Source organism: Zerene cesonia, chromosome 17 (genome assembly GCF_012273895.1).
Source record: "Zerene cesonia ecotype Mississippi chromosome 17, Zerene_cesonia_1.1, whole genome shotgun sequence".
NCBI lineage: Eukaryota > Metazoa > Arthropoda > Insecta > Lepidoptera > Pieridae > Zerene > Zerene cesonia.
In genome coordinates this window covers 9,795,203-9,809,240 of record NC_052118.1, presented here as the reverse complement: position 1 = coordinate 9,809,240, position 14,038 = coordinate 9,795,203, and the positions used below count along the sequence as shown (strand labels likewise).

At 33.1% G+C, this 14,038-nt stretch overlaps 1 protein-coding gene across 1 annotated transcript; it reads right to left on the bottom strand.

The window, feature by feature from the left end:
• Positions 1–896: 896 nt before the first annotated feature.
• LOC119833431 (facilitated trehalose transporter Tret1-like) lies at positions 897–4,258 on the bottom strand. Its single transcript, XM_038357427.1, has 3 exons — positions 3,920–4,258; positions 2,641–2,776; positions 897–2,361 (listed from the first exon to the last, which is right to left on the bottom strand). Exons 1-3 carry the CDS (start codon positions 3,938–3,940, stop codon positions 956–958), a joined length of 1,563 nt encoding a protein of 520 aa, XP_038213355.1. The 5' UTR covers positions 3,941–4,258; the 3' UTR covers positions 897–955.
• Between the last annotated feature and the right edge of the window lie 9,780 nt (positions 4,259–14,038).

Below are 14,038 nucleotides of genomic sequence, written 5' to 3'. Positions count from 1 at the left end.
ATTATATTAGTAGGTTAAAGGCATTTTCTAAAGCAGCAAACGTTCTTGTCCATTTAAATTGAACCATTTTTCGATCCAACTGAACATACCCAGCTTTGATTAGATTCCTTGCGGCTGCGATATCGTTGATTAGTTATCTATTGGTTCACCAAGTAATTACAAAGCTAATTAATAAAGCCTACAAACTAATCTGTACATAATTCAATACCAGTATAATAATAATAATAGCGGTGGTGGCTCAGTGGCTAAGTCTAATTCGAATTAGTCCCGGATGGCCTTAATTCAAATATCTAGAGGTCGGTGGAGAATGTAAGAATTCAATCGTCGTGAGGAAACCAGTGTGTTTAAGGATCAAAAATTTAATATCATGTGACATCTCACAACCACCACTTGGTTAGGCTGGTGGTTGTGACCTGAACCTAAATACCTGTGTCCCTACAGATGTAAGTGAAAATGCTTTTCCTTATAATGCATTTTTTATGTTAGTGCTTAACAAGCATTATTGCGGTTTAAACGCAATTAAATATGAGATATACTATATATGTCATATGGAGAATTCATAAACAATTTTTGGGCTTATTCGGAGCGATTAACATATTTAAAAATTGCAATCAATGTTTCAACTTGAGCTTGTGCCCGTGACTTCAACATGCGTTCAAAACAAATTATAGTCATAACGTTGTTGAGGACAAGTAGTAATAGAATATAAAAAAATTTCATTCATAGACAGGAAAAAACTCAATTATTTTTCAGGATTGTGTTTGTCGCACCATAACTTACGATACAGTTTTAATGTAGTTATTAGTTGATAGATTGATAGACGTTTTTGAATGTTTTTATAGCCCTTATAAATAAAAAGCAATCTTTATATTTAAATCTATAATTTATTACTCGTAATAGTAAAATGAGAACTTTAGTTAGAAGGTCCAAGTATTAAATAAAAGTAATATCCCATTTAGTTACATCGTTCTATGGTAGTTACTTCGTCGGTACAATCTTTATTTTCAAGTAACGATTGGACAACGTCATTCGGTATCACAGTATGAACGATTTCATCACTTTCTTTAGGTTTTGCTATTAATACTAATCTTACATTTAGGTTTTCTACTTCGTTTACTTCATCCAGCTGTGGTTTCAATTCTAGTATTGGTTTATCCGCATAGCTTTCTTCAATACATTGTAAAGTTTTGTTTTTTGTTTCAGGAACAAACCTCCATACCCAAAACAGACATAAACTCAACGTGACGGCATACAAGAGGAAAGTTCCATGTAGTTTTAGATACAGCACCAAGTAGGGAGCTATTTTAAGAGTAAAGCTGTATGAGGCACAAATTATTATTACCATCAATGCACCTCCAGCACCTCTATGTCGTACAGGCATTATTTCAGCTGCCATTACGTATGGAGTCGTATATATTCCTAAGCTTGAAGCTATCATAAATCCTACTAAGAAATATAAACATAATAGAGAGTCACTCGATAGTGTATTGGAAAACTGTAAATATGAAACTATAGATGATGCTAATAAGAATATAGCACTTCCAATACCACTAGTCAAGAGCACAGGTTTGTTATTAAAGTAATTGAAGAATACATATGCTATAGAATTGCCCAGAAGAGTAACACAATCCATAATAATCATTCCTATAAACGCTGCGTTTTCGTCCTTAGTTACATTCTCGATCATATTCATGGCGTACACCAGAAATACCAAATTCCCACTACAGTAATAAACGGAGAGCAGTACCAGCATATGAAAGCTCGGCAAATAAAAATCTTTGCTTGTTATTTGATTCCAAAAATCTTTTAAACTTTTCTTTCGTGATTTAACCATTTTGTCATTCATTTCTGTGTGAGAATTTAAAAGAGTATTCATTTCTGACACTGATTCTTCGTTTAGACCTCTGAGCCATATGAAGGACTTCTTACATTCATCCAATCTGCCTTTATAAGCCAGCCACGCTGGCGACTCAGGCCATGAACAGCTCATTAAAAAAGCGATGATAGCTGGCAAAGCCATTATAAGGCTAATAGTTTTCCAATGGAAAAAGCGGCCCATGGAATGAACAAGTGTTACGCCTACAGATTGGTTGATGTTATAGAACAACATAAGAATGCTTCTGTATTTAGGATGAACCATTTCGCTAATAGTCATGTAACTGACGACTAAGAGGCTCTTAGCCCCGAGGCCTTGAAAGGATTCGCCGATAATGATGGTCGCGGCGTTTCTGGAAAAGTAGATGATGGTCCAGCCAAGGGTGACGAGGAGGCAGCAGGTTTGGAAGCCAAACTTTCTTCCACGGAGTTGCATCATATAGGGAATGAAGAGGCTGGGAGCACCAGCGAGGCCATGTACTGAAGCTGAAATATATAAAAAATACCTTGTGAGATAATGTATACATTCTGAAATAAGCTACAAGTAAGTAGTTCAAGTTCAAATAAACGTAGAATTTTAGCAATTTAAAGACAATGTATCTATTAACATACTACATAACATATAATAGCTTTATTTCTTGTTACCTTAAATATGGCCTCATTTGAATTATATGTCAAAAATAACATTCTGTATAGTTCTATTCTACATAACAAAAGCCATAATATGCCCGATATTAAATATTTTCGCGATAAAACGATCATTACCAATCCATGATGCAATATTGACATCAGCATGAATGGAGCTCTCATTCCTTTTAAATTGTTGCAGCAGCACGCTGGGGTATCCGATCAATCCGCCGGTGGATATAGCGGCGAGCTGCGGTGATGCTGCTACAAACAACTGAAAGGATAAGAATAATACTCTTTTAACGTCGATAGTTTTATTGGAAATTCGTGGTTTTTGAACTATCCTATGAACTTTATATAGTACTAGCTGACCCGGCATACGTTGTTCTGCCTTACTTTAATCATTTAGGGGTATGAAAAAAAGATGTTTTCCTATTCTCAGACCTAGCCGATATGCACACAAAATTTCATGAGAATAGATATTTTACAAAGCCGTTTCGGAGGAGTATGGTAACTAACATTGTGAAAAGGGAATTTTATATATAGAGAGGTATCCTTTTTAATCCGTCTGTCTGTTAAGCAATATAGCCGCCTCTAGTATAAGTGCCGCCTTTTTGCTTTTGTTTCAGTTAAGTATCAATCAATCAATCAAAAACTCTTTATTGTGCACCTTTACAAGAAGAGTACAAACAGGATATAAATAACATCAGCAGTATGAAGAGCACAACAGGCGGTCTTATCGCTTAAGTATATTAAAATTTGGTTAGTTATGCGATGCAAAGCCATATAATATAAATATATTATGTACAGAATTGTTTATCTTAATGTATGCTGGAATAATTATTTTTGCTTAACGCAAAATTAGCATGTATATTAAGAAATGGTTTTACTTATCAGTAGACTAACTCTAATTAATTTTAATTGCTACTTTTTCCAATAAAATTATCTTTAAGTAGTACATTTAAATAGTTATAATGTTACATTGTAAATTATTACATAGTTATTTATTAATTTCATTGCTTGTGAGGTTTGTACGTCACGAGATTTTTTTTAAATCTACGTTAATATTATAAAGCTGAAGAGTTGGTTTGAATGCAATCTGAGGAACTACTGGTCCGATTTGAAAAATTATTTCAGTGTTAGATAGACCATTTATTGAGGAAGGCTATATGCTAATAAAAATGTGTGTAAATTTTAACGTTTACTTGAGGAGATAACAATTATACCAGTGATATCACTAGTACGAGACAATCTACAATAATATATTTCCGCAAAAAGGTCACCGTTCTTGGGGGGAGTTTACTACTGCAGATTCTAAAATATCCTCCTCCTCCTATCAAACACAAAAATAATCACGTCTATCAAAAGTGCTGTCCAATTAAGAACCTCAGAAATATTACAATAAAAATTAACTCACTTGTCTAAGAATCGGCGACATATCACAAAACTTATCCCCTTCTGTTCATGTTTAACTGGCAATAACAATTAACAGATATTAAATATTATCAAGCAATAAACGAATATAATTACTTCACTTTTTGCATTTTAACATACACTTATCAAGAAGTATCGCATACTGTTCATACGAATAAGAAAATACATATAGCATGTTAAACGAGTGGATAAATATAACATGAAAAATGCAGCTGTATCACAATTGAATAAGGATGGATATAGTATGAGGTGTGTGTATCAATCGATCTATCGACAATAAAAAAGCAACCTTCAAATGGTAGGAAAATAACGTCCGCACCATTTAAGGTTATACTAAAAACTAGTACGCGCGAATGGTGTGACAACGCAAACATACATAATTTTTTATAGTGCTTCATGAATACATGTAGGAATGATGATATGATTTATTTATATGACAATATATAACCTAAGTATATTACGAGTTTCAGTAAATTTTTTGAAGAACCGGTTGGTATATCTTGTTGAAATAAATTAATGTATGTAATAAACAAATACTTTAATGTGATAAAATGTTTCGGTTGGGTTTGGGAAATTGAATATAATACATTTTAAGGTAATGTTTAACAGCTATGTCAAGGTACGGTCCCTAAGTAAAGTATATTGATCATAATTTTTTCTTATTGTTTTTATTGTTAACCGTTTGACCGTCATGATATTACAATTGAATATAACATAGATAGATGGATAGATTAATAAATAAACGGACAAACGGATTTTCTACAGGCGTAACAAAAAAAAAAATTTTTTTCATCTTTTAAGAGCAAAAAAAAAGGTTGTTTTGTGGTGTTTACTTGCTTCGCTTGAAAATACTAATTTAAATATGGGGGAAAAACAAAAACAAGCATATAAAGTAATTTTAAGTTAAATAAGGAATGAAATGGAATATTTCCTAATAATGTTTCAATTTATCAAATCGACGAGTGATTGATTTCTTTGTACTTTTAAATATATTATCAAATCAATTTAAATAATGTCTTGAATTTTTCTCGAAACTTGTTTTTATCTATCATTAGGTTTTAAAATTAGACAATAACTAAATAAAATTATAAATCTGGAAGAAAGTTATAAATTTCTTAACATTATCCTACTAATATAATAAATGCGAAAGTTTGTAAGGATGTGTGTGTGTTTGATGCTCTTTCACGAAAAATTTGGTACGTAGACAGCTGGACAACTGGAATAACATATAGGCAACTTTTTATCCTGATGTTCCAACGGGATACGGACTTACGCGGGTGAAACCGCGTAGCACAGCTAGTCGTTATATATAACTAACGGTTCGCCCCGGATTCATGTTAGTGGTACGTCTTTTCTCTACATAAGAACCTTCCATGTGAATATTAATATTAATAATAATCCTCTACCAATCCAATTTTTTTTATGGTTTTGTACCTTTACAAAACCATCGAAAAATTCAGAGCCGATCTGGAGTTCGCCGCTTAGAAATTAGATTTGGCGATACATAAAGTTGAATTTGCTTCTCTGTTTGCGTGGGCACGTTAATCCCAGGAACTATTGGGCCGATTTGGATGAAATTTGGTACAGATATATTTGATGCCCGGTAAAGCATAGGAGTTTTTAACCCGGTAATCCCACGGGAACGAGAACGAGCTGTTCATCTTTTTTTGGCTACGTAAGCAAAGTTGCAGTCCATATGCTAGTTTATAATATGTTATAAAAATTACATTCTGTATTTTTAAATTTTAAAAGAAATATCTAAGAAAAATAAGTTAATAATTAAAATTAGTAGCATTAATTAAATGCCTATAAAACACATTATTACGGTAATTAAAATAAATAAAAGTTGATAAATAAAACCAAGTAGCTGGCTAAATTTATTACGGTGTAATTTTTAGTATAATACACCATGTTAAATTTTAATTATTTTGTTTATGGGTTGCGTTTATTTAAGCACATTAAACCTCAAAGAGGGAATTTGTTATTTAAATATGTGGAAAGATAATTCATCTATTGATTAATTAAATGTGTATGTGGAATTTGAGCACGCTTCGGCACGAATTAGGCTTGCTCGCAACGAGGAAGTACCATATCGCCACAGACCGGCGTGGAATAGTTGCATGCCACTATGTTTCTGTGTTTGTTATGGGGAAGACGGACCCCTCCCAGTCCATTCCTTCTTTACAGACGTCAATCCTTTCCTTTTCCCTTATCCCTTAAAAGCGGTCAAAGCAACCGCATCCGCGTCAAGCGTGTGATGGCGCTCACAGAAAGAAAGAAAGAAGAAAGAAAATACGTTAAGTGTGCACACATACACAAAAAAATAAAGATAACAATATAGGTAGGACACACTTATGTAGGTATATTAGATATAATTGAGCTACCACTCAGCGTCATACTAACCTAATAATAGTGTTACTATCATAAAATCAAACACAAGAAAACAGAAGGGAGATAGTTATGCACATGAACGCTACACAATGTTCACTTAATCAATATTTCTAGAGTTATTCAGTGTTCGAAAATTGTTCAACAATACTAGATCGTTGTATCGGAATTCTTCTGAGCTCTTTGAGTTGAAGCAGGGAGGTTTTAGGGTATTGGTTTTTGCTAGAGGCCCCAATTTTTAATTTTATTGGGACTGGAGTCTGTGTTCCCTGTATAAGCTGGGGATCTTCAAAAGTAGAGTGAACTGGTATCTTCTAGAAAAGCGCGCTCCATCTTAGAATACATCTACGCTTACCAGAAGGCGAGATGGTAGTCAAGCGCCCTAACACACACTAAAAAATAAAATAAAAGGCACACATACACTCACACGTATTCTCATATACATACACAAGCACACGTTGACAAATAATCCATCAACTGTTTATTACATAGGTAACATCTTTATAGTTACTATCTATATATATTATATTTCCATTTATTGTTTAGTAATGTCGTACCTGCCGCTATTTTTTAACTTTAAAAACGTCAAATTTAGCGTACTTAATGTATTGTCTGCACATTTCGCTTATAAAACAAAATTTCTCATACAATTTTCTTCTCCTTGCTTTTTCTATAGTGGTTCATGGCTTCTCACAGCAGAGCACACGAGAGAACAGATATATTACAATACAACGTCTTAGGTCTTATTCTCAATATTTAAAAATCTTCTGAAGTCAGGTTCTTTTCGAAGTTAATGTCGGTTAAACTTCTATATGCACGATGAATGATCACAGCATGATATTGGATTTGATACTGAGTATGAATTCCTGCATAAATTTAGTATGAATCTATGAATTTAGCACTAAAATGTTGGGGCCCCAAAAACGTGAGTGCGTATGTTTAATATTTAATGTCGACATGCGTAAAATTGTGTGCCGATACCGCTGAACTCCCGAGCTCGATTTTACATAAAGCACGAAGTTGAAGCTTCACTTGCCAGTTAAACTTCTGAGCTTTAAAAGCTATTGGGATATTGGAATTTTAACTTTGCCTGATAGAGGTTTAACTCGTTTGTGACAAACGTATTTATCGGCGGAGTATTTTACGTTCGTGCGAATTTAAATCGTGTCAAGAGTTTTGAAGATATTGTGTTGTTTTTATTTTTAACTCATTTTTTATCGAGTCGTGTTGCCATTTTAGCAAATTGTCTTCGTTTTTAACGTTCTATGAGAGATATTTTCGCTTCAGAACCGAAAGTTCTTGTAGCTTTAAGAAATTATATATTTTATGGCACAAGTTAAATACATAATCAAAACTTCTCAAAATAGATATAGTCGGCATTTTTACTACAAATAAATACCTATCGTTATAGTTTAGTGACTTAATATTTATTAGCAGTAAAGTTTTGATATAATTATACAAGAAGAATTCCAATTTGGGAAAAACGAGAGATATATAAGTCATCTTACGCACCACTTTTGTACACTGGAATCCTTCTTTAGGGCGCCGTGTAAGGCCACCAGTTCAGTGGCGTCCCGTGCACATGCACTCTACCAAAATAAAAGCTAGCATATCCTATAATCTATCACTGCACCAAAATTTCATTTAGATTAATTCAGATAAATTTACATATTTGTGAATGTATTTACATGAATATAAAAATGAGTTTGATCTTTGTTAGGTACTAAAATATCCACGGGTTGAAACTAGCTTAGTCGTTAGTGCTAGCATTATACATGAATCATGTCCTTCAATTCACATCTCCTATTACAGTCATATATATAGTATTAGGAGTGGGTTTAAAGCGGATTTGGTATCTATCAAAAGCCTGTCTCTGTTATGTACTGTAATAACTACAGATTTGGTATTCTAATCCGTGTACATAAGGTGCTGCATATGTTCCATACAACCCACTTTCTAAATAAATAAATAATACATTTCAAATCATTGCTTAAATTAAGCCGAATTGAGTACCTATAGGAGTTGGCAAATATTTATCATATGTTCCACGTCGTTGTCTTTATTATAAAATTATTTCTCGCAATTAATACCTACTCACGTAACTGTTAGACAGTAAGGAAATAATTAAAAAAATACAGTATATTACCATTTGCCGTTAATAAAAAAACAACTTTTTTATTTTCATTAATATTATATCTTATTACATCTATTATTAAACATATATTTATATTATATACAACATATAATATATATTATTTAAACATATATCTATAAGTATAGTATACACTATCTACCTATCCGCTTTCACTGTATTGTTTCTTTGTTTTGGTTTCCTGGAAGAGATGGCTCTGTAGTCATAAGGTCGCCTATTGTGCAATTTGTAGTTTTATTCTGTACTTTGTAATATTTCCTTTTGGTGTGTATAATAAAGTATCATTCCATTCATTCATTCAAACAACAACTTATAATACTAATAGTTAAAGCGGCATATGTAATATTACATATGTATTTACATATGCCATACATACAAATGAGACGCAACACGAAACTATTATTGAAGGTAAACAAGAGTCAAAATACTAATTAAACTTATGTTTGTCTAGACTACATTATCTAGAAGCAAGACGTCATACGTACGTAATCACTTGTTAATCACTATCTTACTAAACTTGTACCCAACCCTATAATTGGTTTTCTAAATACTGCAGACAACTACAGGATATTTTATATAGGCTAACTAACATATGCCATAGCAGCCTGTAATATACAGAAATCACAAACTATAAATACAACTATATAATACAGTGGTGTCGATATCAGTTCAAAAGTACACGTAATGGCTCTTATGAATAATTTTAAAGATATGAAAGACAGGCGGCAGCGAGTTTTGCTTATCATCACCCTTGAGGGCATTAAAGGAATTGATTGCTATTCCTTTATTCTCACGGTCAATCCTTACCTCATACCTTCTTCCTTAGAAGCGGTAAGCATATTTGTAGAAGCCCTACCTCTGCAAATGTTCATGGGCGTCGCGATCGCTTACCATCAGACGAACTACCAGCTCTATATCATTAAAAAATATTGCCCAGTCTTATATAACAAAAAAATAATAGCTACAAACAAAAAAGTATACAGAAAAAAGCTCCAACAGAGAACTGTAGGAATTTTTTATCGACCAACGATAGTATGGGCTACATAAATAAAAAAGTAGTGATATGGACTGCTACATTTTTGTACAAATGAAAAATTAATTAGGTCATTAATAATTTTAAATGTAAATAGCGTGGCAACAAACATATAACGTCTTCACGGATTTAATTCGTACATTTTCCCGCAACTCAACTACCCTTAATAAACTAAGCAAAAATTCCTCAACAAAATAATTTAACTTCTAAATATATTGTCGGATAAATTAAAGGTCCACCTCACCAAGCTGCTTTGAGGACCAAAGCGCTCTTTAATTAAAATCTAAATGGATTTACTCTAAATTCATGAACCTTGAGTGTACAAAGGTATTATTCTTTTGTGAGCTTATAATAATACATTAATATGTTAATATATGTAGCTTATATGATTTCTGGTACAGCTAAAGATGAGGGTAGAAATGCATGGCATTGGTTGGCTTTAATTAGGTCATGTAAATTATGTCATTTCGTTTGAAGTGGATGTTTTTATGATCAGGTTAGTGTGAAGATAATATTTTTTATGTTTACCATAAAGTGACACAGCTTACTTTTGCTTAATTTAGATATTTTATTACTTGTTGTTATAGCGTCAGCAGAAACGCATGTTCCACTTTCTGAATATCTCGATTCACGAGATACAGCCTGGTAAGAGTGCTGATTGACGGATCGACAAACGGACAGATGTACTGTAAAGTGTAAGTAAACTTTGGGTTTCTTTTCGAAACCCTAAAACTTCATGTGTGGTGACCCTTCTGGGGCATGGGGCAGATGGATTTCACATTTGTTTCACTGATTGTTTAATTCTTATTCTTTATCGTTATACGTGGTTCAAGCAAACATTTGAAGTTTCAAGCGTAGTAGTTTGTATTTGTTCTACTCACATCGTAAATGAGATTCTTTATAGAAAGTTTGTATAAAGTTCAGTTTTTATATTCAAAATATCGGTATTGTTAGTATATTCTATAAGTTAGACGGACACAGTTAATTTCACATTGGTTTTGTAAATATGTAAAAAATTAAATTTCATATTTATAATAAATTAAATATATAATTGAGTGGGTAAACATATCATCTCATGTTCTATCAAAATGGATAATCACAAAACAACAAAATTCAACAAACACGATGGGACGACAAAAATCAACAGCGCTAAATAAAATTTAAATAAATAGATCTCCTTGTAAATTATCTACAATAACCCTCGCAATTATTTAACGGATCATTTTGATGAGAAACAAAATGGCCGACCATTAATTTTAAATGACTATCTCGCGCCATTAAAAGGAGAAAGACACGGAACATTCGAAATAATTAATTACACCTTGGAGATTATGAGCTCACTGATATTTGAAAGGTTATTGCGTACTCCGAGCTTTTATTGAGATTCTTCTGAAGTGTTTGGAATTTAAGGTGACAGGTGATATTGTATTGTGTTGTTGAGGGTACGTCAGTCTCCTTGTTCTTGTGTAACGATTCGTTTTATTTATTGAATATTGAATTTTGATTCTTTCAGTAGAACTGTCTATAAGGTTGACGAACTAGCATAGAACATAGCAATACTATGTAATCAAAGAAGATATGTATATGAAGTATAGCTTACGTACGTACATAAGACACGAGAAAAAAAGGATTATTGTTAGTAAAATAACATTTAGTGTAGTTGAAACTTAAAAAGAGAAAGTTAACTTAATTTATTATATGAATTCTACGAATTGTATTAAATTACTGAGTATGGAAATATATCCTATGGATTTTTTCTTTCAATCAATTTTTAAAACTGAAATGTATCAGTAAAACATACTTAGTTGTTCAGAGAATATGTTCTAATTAAAAAAATAGCATATTTATCAATTACCCTTTCCTGACGTCACATACTGTTTCCTGGGGTCTCATAACACCCCTCAGTAGCTCATAAAAGTTTATCTCAATTGTAAGCCATACAAAAACCGACAACAACCGACAATTACACGCCCACAGCTGGTGACGAAATTTCTTTCATAAAATTTTGTTACTTTCCAAATAAACACTTCAAGGGAGGCATTGTTAGACGTCTGTCCCTTTAGTCCTAATTATACGAGTATTATAACTGCAAAAATTTCTTGGAATGTGGATAACATATGAAAATATTATGCTATTTATTAGGCATTAATGGCGTTATATTGCCGAATAGTGGAAATCTGACCGTTTACCGCCTCTTGCTAGCACTTCACTGCATGTATAGCCAAGAAATACCTATGAAACAAAGCGGCATTCGTAGCGATACAATGCGGGAACATTCTAGAATACCTACCTTATATGTAGGTACTGCATTGAAGGTGATCCAGCTTGGTATATAAGGTGTTGGTATATGTTTTTTATTCTACATATAATATAAATCTTAATTTAATTTTAAGTTGCATTGAAATGTTTTATAAATGAGAATTTTTAAAGAATAGAAAATTTTACCGTAAAAAAGTTTTACCGTACTCCGACAAATAATTAATCGACGTGAAATAGCAGCCCTGCCTCTGCAAATGTTCACGGTGGTGATCGCTTACCTTCAGACGAACCACCAGCCCGTTGCTCGCTATTAAATACGAAAAAGACACACACTTTTTTATATCATAGTCGACAATGGAGCTGGTGGGTCGCGCTACCACTTTAATTACTCCTACTTACTACTACCACATAAATATTTGGAGAATTGAATTGAATTTTGTTAAGGCGTAAGGTCAATTGCAGACCATACGCCTTAACAAATGGATTGCCGACTTTAAATTGGGAAGGGATTAAAAAAGGATTGACGAGAGGAAAGAAGGAAAGGACTCGGACAGGTAAGGAAAAGGATATAAGCATCCTGCTCCCCCACTCACCGTACGAAACAGAAAAGCAAGCTATTATTTTACGGCGGTTTTCTGAGGGAGTGTGGTACTTCCCCGGTGCGAGCTGGCCCAATTCGTGCTGAAGCGTGCTCGACTTATACTTTCACTTGCGTGCAAATGATACAAATAAGACATCTATTTTCACTTAATGGCTGTTTCGAAGTTATCAAACAAAAACGCGGACACAAAAGCCCGCCATAAAAGCAATTAATAGAACGCTGTAAAAATCATTTATTTTCGTTATATTCAGGGACAGTAAGCGAAGGCTTCATTTATCGTCGCAAATAAGATGGCAGTTCATATTCATGATCCCTGAGAAACAATTACTTTTCATTATTGAGCTGAGTTCTTGTTTACATTGTATGAAGATTACTGCAGCATTCGGCGAATGTTATGACCTGATTTGAACGAGGCGAACAAATTTAATGATTACTTTGTTTTGTATGACAGCAATTGTAGTGTGCTCGTTAATAAGTTATGTTCAAACGGGTGATGGTATACGTTTGCTTTGGTAGGGTATTGGGTAGCAGTTAGTCACAGTGTCACCCAGGACAATTATGTAAAAGGTTCTTCGTGGTATTTCCAGGATAAAAACTATCCCATGTCTCGGATCTCAAACTATTTCCGTACTAAATTTCATTCAAATCGATTAAGTGGTTTGAACGTGAAGAAGATTCAGACAGACAGAGTTACTTTTGCATTTAGTATATTTCATAAATTAGCACCACGCGAATCTAGTAGTAATTATCAAAGTGATGAAAATAAACACTCTTCCCCGCAATTGCATAGCATTCTGAATAAACGGCTGCGACTAATTCAGCTGTCATCATACATCACAGCGCTTGACCGTCCGCACTCAATATTAATATTGCAATATTACACCGCATTGTACAATCTGTAATTACATGTAATGCTTCATAGTCGGGCTAGTTGGAAGGGAGTTATACTGTCAACTGGGTTATTGATTAAAATTGTAAGCGCTGATTCTGCTAGAATCGTTCGTGGTGTGTTTTGAAATTATGAGACAGTAACAGGAGTTGTCTTTAGTAGCATTGTTTGGAACTTTGTTAATAAAGTGTGGTGATGATTTCTAATATTTAATATGTATGTTTAAAGAAATTTTACTTTTAACTCTGTCTTATTATGTAATAAGAAGTTATAGAAAAATATGTTTCACGGGATAAATAAGGAGTCGTTATCTTTTGCTATTCTGTTCACTGTTCAATTACTGTTAATTTTCATATCATTGAACTGATGTAACTATATTAAAAATTATGATTTATAACTAAATCACGTTCAAATCGTCAAAACTAGACCAAATTTAAATGAGATCACACATAAGACTCCAGTTTTCTAATAAAAAAAAGTCATCAAAATCGATTTACCCAGTAAAAAGTTATAAGGCAACAAACACAATAAGTACAAATTGGAAACCTCATTTTTTGGAGTCAAGGTAACAAAGACGTTATAATGTTTCAAGTAAAAGTTGATTGGGCAGCGGTAACGTTGAATCTTTAATTGCCATCAAGTGGACACTCGTATGCCGAGATACTTAAAAAGATTTTAAATTCTGTGTATTTTACATAAAATACTTATAAAGTCACCAAAATTAGTATGTGTTCATACGTCATAAATAACTTTTTAAACTACCAAAAAGAGGCATTCAAC

Excerpts from the sequence above, each read along its gene's own strand:
- LOC119833431 (XM_038357427.1), bottom strand. The coding sequence starts at position 3,940 with ATGTCGCCGATTCTTAGACAA. Across the intron at positions 2,777-3,919 it reads TGTCGCCGATTCTTAGACAA|TTGTTTGTAGCAGCATCACC; the intron begins GTGAGTTAATTT and ends TTATCCTTTCAG. Across the intron at positions 2,362-2,640 it reads CAATATTGCATCATGGATTG|CTTCAGTACATGGCCTCGCT; the intron begins GTAATGATCGTT and ends TATATATTTCAG.